This window comes from Corticium candelabrum, chromosome 1 (assembly GCF_963422355.1).
Source record: "Corticium candelabrum chromosome 1, ooCorCand1.1, whole genome shotgun sequence".
Classification (NCBI taxonomy): domain Eukaryota; kingdom Metazoa; phylum Porifera; class Homoscleromorpha; order Homosclerophorida; family Plakinidae; genus Corticium; species Corticium candelabrum.
In genome coordinates, this window is record NC_085085.1 from 1994217 (window position 1) to 2003132 (window position 8916).

At 41.6% G+C, this 8916-nt stretch overlaps 1 protein-coding gene across 5 annotated transcripts; it reads right to left on the reverse strand.

The window, feature by feature from the left end:
• Positions 1-2999: 2999 nt before the first annotated feature.
• Positions 3000-8870, reverse strand: LOC134189218 (tol-Pal system protein TolA-like). Of its 5 annotated transcripts, XM_062657462.1 has the most exons (12): positions 8652-8870; positions 8261-8373; positions 8050-8124; positions 7838-7986; positions 7467-7544; positions 7243-7328; positions 7119-7180; positions 6937-6991; positions 6643-6726; positions 5150-5323; positions 3961-4041; positions 3000-3163 (listed from the first exon to the last, which is right to left on the reverse strand). In XM_062657462.1, the coding sequence occupies exons 9-12, from the start codon at positions 6715-6717 to the stop codon at positions 3155-3157; spliced, it is 339 nt and encodes a 112-aa protein (XP_062513446.1). In that variant the 5' UTR covers positions 6718-6726; positions 6937-6991; positions 7119-7180; positions 7243-7328; positions 7467-7544; positions 7838-7986; positions 8050-8124; positions 8261-8373; positions 8652-8870; the 3' UTR covers positions 3000-3154. The 5 variants fall into 5 exon arrangements, 1 of the variants encoding a protein (XP_062513446.1); XR_009971461.1 differs by lacking the exons at positions 3000-3163; positions 3961-4041 and having other exon boundaries at positions 5195-5323; positions 6656-6726; XR_009971460.1 differs by lacking the exons at positions 3000-3163; positions 3961-4041; positions 5150-5323; positions 6643-6726 and adding an exon at positions 6787-6880 and having other exon boundaries at positions 7865-7986.
• Positions 8871-8916: the final 46 nt, after the last annotated feature.

Genomic DNA, 8916 nt, shown 5'->3' on the forward strand with positions numbered 1-8916 from the left:
ACAACCAAAAAATGAGCTTGTTGCTTGCACGCGCCGAATTTCGTTGCCAAACCTGCCCACGGTATGTATGAGTGATTGGCATGTTCTCATTGGCCGTCGCTGATGACAGAATTGACAACTTGAGTGTTGACACGTAAATTGATCCCGCCCTGAAGGGCGTTGCACGTCATCAAAAAACACCGCTTCTCTTCACGCACGTGTACGTGATGTCCTGATAACGACGTTTGTTAGCGACTTGGCCTGCAGACATGTTTGCTTATTTGCTCTGCAACTAGATGACACGTGCGCTTGTGAGTACAGTAATGTATTCAACCAGGAGAATAGAAAGAGAGAAGATGGAGCGTCCATCTACTACTAGTAGGCATGGGTGGGGTGATATCGTTGTGGTGGTAACAGGCGGAGCCACAATCCTAATATGGTAATTTCGATAAGCGCTAGAACAACAGCTTTGACACTTTCGCTGCAAGACGCGCTTGCAAAACGAGACGTAGACGTTGACAGAAACATTCACATCAGTACAGCGCGCTAGCACTACTCAGATAGACAGGAAAGTGGTAAATACGCATGTCCTTTCAAAAGCTGGCCTTGGTGAAGGGACCCGGCTTTCTTCTTGTTGTCAGGTCATTGTTCGAATTGATCAGCTTTCTTGCAGCTTCCTCCGGCCGCCGTCTTCTCGACCTGACGCTAACTCAAACTTCAATTTGAGGTATAGCATCCAAACATCAAGTTTCAAGCATCCAACTGCTCCATGTGAGCTTTCTAGAATGCCAGCAATATATTACACTGCAGTAGACCAATACAAGACGAATTTGCCTTTGCAATTTCTATTTGTGCATCTGACTTTCAATCTACTTGCCTACATGTCACTTTCCTGTCTGTCTGTCTGTCTGCTAGACCTGCACATATTATGCTCATTTTATCTTGCATTATGCTATGCTGCGATGCTCACCCAATTGTACAATTTTGCTCAAATTATGCTCACACAATTTGACACAACTTGGCTCAAGTGATTTGTTGCAAAGTAAAACAAAGTAAACTTACAACAAAACCAAACTACAAGTTTTGAAATGCCAACAAACTGGCTTGACATTCCAGCAAAAAATATGCTTAACTGGTTTTTAATTAATGTTTGTTCTATTGTAACATCAATGCCTCATGCAATCTCCAAGTTCTCCGCCATATTAATATTGCTTTAGCAGACTAGCAGTTACGTGAGTATACGATGGTGTATTGCTCGTAAACCGTGCAATTATGCTCGCTTTATGCTCGATGCTTCTCAGTACCAATGATGCTAAATATAATGCTCGCATAATATGTGCAGGCCTACTGTCTGCCTGTCTGTTTGTCTTTCTGTCTGTAAACTATACTGTCTCTTCAGTTCAAAATTATCCAGAACCACTAGGCCCATCTCTCCAGTGCTAACTTATCTACTGTACAATTGACTTCTGTATAAATCACCTAATGAGTATCTCGAGCATGTCATCCTGTCTAATTTCCTTTGTATCACTTTCAGTGCATCTCTGCAATGTCACTGCCAGTTGCCGTCGCCAGTAAGTTTTGAAATCCATGCTGTTGATTTTCCATTGTCGTCTCTTTTGATCATTGGAATATCTAATGCAAAAGCTGCTGTCCATCTCTACCTCAAATGTCCAAAGTATTCAAACACAAGGAGGACCACATTAGGGTTAGAGCCACTTGAATGTTTTTCTGAGCGGTACTTTACCTTCTTCTTTTCCTCTCTTCTCAGAGCCCCTAATCCATTGCTTTGTGCTACATTTAGAATGATGTCAGGACACCAGCAGTGAGCTATGGATACATGCAGCTCAACATTGAATTCAAATACATTTTGAATGATGATATCAGGTCTGGCTTGGAAGCTGCTATACGTATGTCTCGGTTCTATGATATGGTTGAGATGGATGTGATTTAAGCAGACTGACCAAACTGATGAAATTATGGGTCCAAACTAGTCCACTCCTCCACCAATTTTGCGTGTCATCAGATGGTAACCTTCATCATCCAGTGCTTTCCCACATTCACATGTACCAACTGAATGAGGCAGTGGCATTGGGAGACCCAGCCTAACAAAAGCTGCCAAACAGAACAAATCAGAGAAAGTGCAAGCTTCTGTGAACTAGGAATGCAGTCCAGCCAGACTCCTCAACCTTTTCCTTGGAGAGACTTCAAACGAGCAGCATCTTTCATTGACAAGTTCTCAATCATGTGCAACACTTGCGCTCTGACCAGTTTTCCTGACAGTCGAAGTTGTGAGGTTTCAGTGTCAGGTAGTAGATTTGTCAGTGTCTGGCCTGGATTCAGTGACTTTTGCAACTTGTACCCGATAGTGTCTATTTGGGCATTCAATGAGATTGCTTGACTAAGCACTGTGTCTACCAGTCGCCTTAACCCTGAAAACCAACTTGGTAATACGTGCAAATATTAAATCCAACCGACAACAAATGCAATTGGTGAGAGGTTTTGAATAGAAGTGAGCCAAAAACCACCATGCCTGATAGGAAGTATAGCTTGTGCCCATGACCTAGCAGTGATGTCATCTAGATATAGAAACTTGCTGAAGGTCGAGTGTGTCTGTAGCTCGTGTATATTTGCTGGAGGTTGGAATTTATATGGAGGAACGGTTCTCACTAGATGACCTTATCAATGTGTGTGACTATGTCAGAGAAGCAACATTGCACTTTGTCTGTCTGTCTGTCTGTCTGTCTGTCCGTCCATCTGTCTATCATCTGTCTGTCTTCCTGTCTCTGTCTGTCTGTTTGTTTGTCCATGTTTCTATCTTTGTGTGTCTATTTCTTTGTCCGTCTGTCTCTCTGTACATCTCCCTGTGCAACTGTCTGTCCACCAGCCTTTCTACCTGTCTCTATCTCCACATGTTGTTAATGCCACAATCACCAACTACCACACAATACATATAAAACAACAACAACAACACAAATCCATGATGTCACATAACGTTTCCATCACAGATGCATCACACAACACTTGCCAGTGTTCATGCACACTCCTGCATACGCAACCTGCCTGTCTGTCACATTCCTGATGTTTACTAAATGTCTGTATTAAAGATAATGAAGCATACAAAGAACTAATACAATGTGCTCTGTCTTCTTCTTCAAGTCTACAATATTCTTTCCTTTCACGAGTTCTAGACACGTAAAATGTCACAGATAAGCAACACATAGAGCACACACACACACACACACACACACACACACACACACACACACACACACACACACACACACACACACACACACAGTGACACACACGCACACACACACACACACACACACACACACACACACACACACACACACACACACAGGCAGACAAATGGGCAGACAGAGAAACGGACAGACAGACAGACACATACAAACACACAGAGGTGAACAAACAGACAGACAGACAAACAAACAGAAACAATAAAAACAAACAACACCACAAACACAACATCCAACAGCATTCTACAGTTCACTAACTCAGAAAATCAACAAAAAAGCAACAAACATCAACTTCACTGTTATACAAAGTATTTCCTTTAAAAAGCCACAAAAGACCATTACCTGTGAATAAACGCCCCCCTTACACATGTGAGACATCACATACCTGGTATACCCTACACATGCTCGATACACAACGAAAACATGTCCAACAAACCAAATTTGTATACAGAAACAATTTGAAAGAATTTCAATATCTTTTTTGCTTGACGTGTCAACAACAGACAAACGAGATCCGAATACCATGCAGATAAATGCCGAGCGCACACACAGACGAGCAATACAAAACACTGAAATCATATGCTAGTGTGGCACTGGATGAAGGATGGCCTTATACACAAGCTGAAGGTCTTTCATACACATAAGGGTAAACATTGTGGCATTTTGAGGTGACATGATATTCAAAGATGTGGCTGGTAAATGTATGTACATCTCGGCTTACTTTCTGTTCAGCTAGTGCTTGCCCGGCTGCTTCTTGTGCCTGTCGAGCGGCTTCCTCTGCAGCAGCGGCCTCGGCTTCTGTCTACAACAGCCAACATAACACACCAGATCAACAATGTGTACATGTACACACACACACACACACACACACACACACACACACACACACACACACACACACACACACACATCACAGACATGCACCATACCTAATGTAACATGCAACAATAACTACAAACAAACTATTGATAACAACTAATTTTTAGTATAGAAAAATATTTTAATAAGATAGTGGCTGTTAGACATTGCTATGTCATGCAACACATGAGGCAAACATGCCGTAAAGTACCTTTTAATGTGCTCTTTAGTAATTCACCTCCTCAGTAATTCGCCCCTCAGTAAATTTTGTCCCTCGGTAACTCAACTCTCAGAGATATACAGCAATAAGCCCCCGGTGATCCACCCACAACCTGAGCAATATGCCCCTCAGCAAATCTTGCCCTCTTTGACCCTCTGCGATCTGCTGCACCCTTGGCAATCCGTCAAACCCTTGACCATCCATCGTCCCTCACTGATCCTCTTGCTCCTCACTGATTCTCTCACCCTCACTTATTCACCCCTCTCTAAATCTCCCCCTCACTAACTAAATCACCTTCTCACTAATTCAGCCCCCCACCCCTATAGTGATGCAGCCTTTAGTATTTTGCCACTTAGTAAATCACCCCCTTAGTAAACTGTATAGTGCCATCTGTGCCTGAAATTATTTTCGAAGACTTCCAGTAATTTAAAGAACCTTAGACATCGCAATACCCAAGCTCTGCTCACGGGAGGCTACACTTACTCCAATTTTGTGTTAACGTATGTTACACATTGTCTTCTCAGCGATTTCAATGTGCCATGAGAGTGACACTACACTACTACCTCACAGTAGCAAAATTCCTGATTGACGTCTTGGTCCTCAAGTTATTCTAGAGAATCCGACTCTTTCAAAGACAACACCACATCTAACTTGCTGACTGCACACCCACTAATGTGTTACGGTCTGGGTGTCCAAGGCTACCAGGCAAAAGGCACCCTCAATGAAGTACAAGACGTTCACACATCATTCTAACCCTCACTTATCAATACATGCCCTTCTGTCTGTAAGATAACACAATAGATTATGTAGTTTTGTTCCCTTATTTTCTTACCTCTGCTTGTGTCTCTGCATCTCGCATGGCCTTTGCCTCTTCCACTGCACGTCTTGCTTCTTCTACTGCATGCTGAGCATCTGTGGCTTCTTCTTCCACCTGATGAGTAGCGGCTTCTCGCTCAGCAACAGTTTCATTTGTGTGCCTCACTGCAACACCGATTGTCTCATGTTCCTAAGACAAAAACCATACAAGTTAGTTAGCAGAATTTCATAAATATATTTATGATATCATGACAGACAAACACACAAACAGACAAACAGACAGACAGACAGACACAGACAGACAGATACACAAGCTTTGCTTGTACACTGTAGCTTTTTAAGTGTAGTCCTCATTTTGTTTTACACGAGTTTCAATTTTAGCTTAGTTTAGTTGATGAACACTACTAGTAGTTGGACAGTATATAGTCCCCTGCACTGCAAAATGTATCATAGATAAAAGTTCAAATATATGTGATTGACAGACAGAGAGACAGACAAATAGACAGACAGACAGACAGACACACAAGCACGCACACATACACACACACACACACACACACACACACACACAAATAGACGACTAATTGGCACAATCGTAACTTCCTATAAATCATAAACTAAAGTCCGTTTCACAATTAAAGTCACCTCTGCCTTTGGGGAGTGGCTTAGGATACCTAACACCATATAATGTACCAAATGGCCTATTGTTGTAGTGGTGTCTCATTACCGCTTTTCCAATACCTTGCCAGTAAACTACACAGAACAAAGCCAACGATGCAGTAGGAAGCAATAGAGAGTGTAGTGGCTGTACCTAGCATGCAGATTACATTCTCAAGCTGTTTCTAGTTACTAGTCTAGGGGCGCGTTTCCACTAGTGCCTAAACCGGTTTAACAAGTGGTTTAAGCTAAACTGGTTTAAGAATTGACCTGTTTCCACCTGCACTAAACCAGTTATATGTTAAACCTAAACCTATTTCTTAAACCTACTTCGAAGTAGATTTAGTAAAGTAGTTTAGGTTTAACTGTCACGTGACAGTAGCGCGCTTGTTTCGATGGCTTCTGACAATGTCGTTTTGATGATATTGGCTATTTTGCTGGCATAGGATTGCCTTAAAAGATGTAAGGGTCGTTAAAAAGGGGAAAGAAATCAGTAGCTACGGAGAAAGACAAGACGGTGTCTTTGGTCATCGTCATGCAAATTCCTACTAGCAGATGCTGAATCAGTGAAAACCAACAGTTGCCCTAACTCAGCGACAAAGCAGCCCCATACTTCAAAATAAGGCGTTCCTAGACTGTTTGTTTTGCACATCCCGGATGTGCAAGTTCCTAGTGGAAACAGCGCCTTCTTGAACTGGTTTACTTCTTAATTAAACCCATTTAAGCTAAACTAGTTTAAGGTGCAGCTAGTGGAAACACGGCCTAGGGTTACGCGTCAGCAGCCCACTTTTGACTGTAACTGGTGAGGTGACTTTAATTCTGAAACGGACTTTAGTTACTCTTGCGATTTACTTGCTGCTTAAACCTTCGTCTGTCCTCGTGTGCTTGCCGCTTGTCCCTCTCAGTTTCAGCATCCAACTGCTCCATGCAAGCTTTCTAAAATGCCAGTAATATATTACACTGCAGTAGACCAATACAAGATGAGTTTGCCCTTGCAATTTCTATTTGTGCATCTGACTTTCAATCTGTGATGTCACATGTTTCCATCATGGATGCATCAAACAGCACTTGCCATACACAATCTGCCTGTCTGTCACATTCCTGCTGTTTACTAAATGTCTGTATTGAAGCATACAAAGAACTAACGCAATGTGCTCTGTCCTCTTCTTCACGTCTACAATAGTCTTCTCTTTCACGAGTTCTAGACACGTGAAATGTCACAGATAAGCAACACGTAGTGTGCACACACACACACACACACACACACACACACACACACACACACACACACACACACACACACACACACACACACACACACAACCTACTTCTGTTCATCAATTGATCGTTCACGTTCAGCTTTCTCTCTCCACGAAGTTGTCTCTCTTGCCTACCAAACCAAGCAATCACTGACTGCACAAAATTTACCACAATCCCACCCATCACACAGACCTCCCTCTCTTTGATTTCACTGTCTGCTTCTTTTCTTCCTCAATTTTTACCTAACGTTCCTCTTGAACGCGCTGCTTCTCAAGTTTCTATTAACAAAGCAAGAAAACTACACACAGACAAACAGACAGATGGACAGACAGACAGACAGACAGACAGACAAACAGACAGACAGACAGAGAGCCAGGCAGACAAACAGAGACAAACTACATCAAAAGCAACTCAACCTCTTGGTCAGACCAAAACTTGTCTCGTTTGTTTGCATCAATATCAGCTCATACGTCGGCTTTCTTGCAAACCAAACCCTGCAAGCAACACACAAATCACTAATTGATTGCACACAAACAGTACAATACACATTGCACATTGACATTTTAACTAAAAGCCAAGCATCTAACAGAGACAAACTACAGATAACAAAATTAATTAATTAATATATTTACATTTAATTAATATATTTACATTTAATTAATATATTTACATATTATATAAATTATCAAAATTATTAATAAAATAAATTATTATATATTTATTACATTAATTAATATATCTGACTTCTTAAAATGTATTGCAAACTACCACAACCCACAGCCCATACCATTTAGTACAAATACAGCATACATACCACTGGACCGGATAGGTCCACTGGTATGGCCTTTTCCTTGTGGAAGCCATAACGAGCTCCAGACGATTTCGACACTTTCTTCAATACGACCTTCTCCAAGCATTGATGGCCACGTGAGCACCCTGAGAGAACCAAACCATCAAACACACAACAACATGCAATAAATATGCATGTAACACACAAACCCTTAGAAATCCGGCAATATCGTTGACATGATGTTGACAGACGCCTTTCCGTGATGTCGGTGCCGCCTCCCTAAACTATACAGAAAAACCCATTACGTAAATACACAACCAGTCAACAAACGACTAAAAGGTAGCAACTATTCATTGATATCAATATAATACAAATGTTCTTCATGGATGTATTTTTCAGTTTTGATCTTAGAAAACTTACCCAGTTGATAAGAACAAGCTTCGGCAGGTTGGTGTTCGGATCGGTCACTTTGCACCATCCGTATTGTATTTTACTGCCGCTAAACTCTTCGCCCAATTCCTCAATGCGCCCATCTGCAATGAAATGGATATAACGTTCATACATATTAATTAAACCACGCCCATACTTGCATGTCTACAGCAGAAACATTGCTACTGGTGTTACCAAACATTCAAGAATAATACCATAAGGGTTACATACTAATTAATATCAATTATAAAATTTAATACAATCGTTACTTAATTTTTAGACTAAATTTTAACGCATACATAATAATCCAATATATTATCCACTGCGCATGCGTAAACAGTTTTCCTGGCAAGTCGATTCCCTGCGTGCGTAAAAAGCTGACCTCCAGTCTCAATGACTTTTAGGTCGTTCGTCTGTTTGTCATAACCGAACAGCGCCCTGAAGACGAAGGCGAAAATGACGAAAAAACACATTTGACCAAAACAAGTTTGTGTTCGACGAATCGCTGATGACTTCTTCGTACGAGGACTTTATCTCGTTGCCAAATCGAGCAAAATTCATCGACATACTACAAACCCGCAGCACACACGCCCACATGCAATTCAGGAGTGCACGCGCGCTAGACATCCGGCTGAAACGGATGTGGC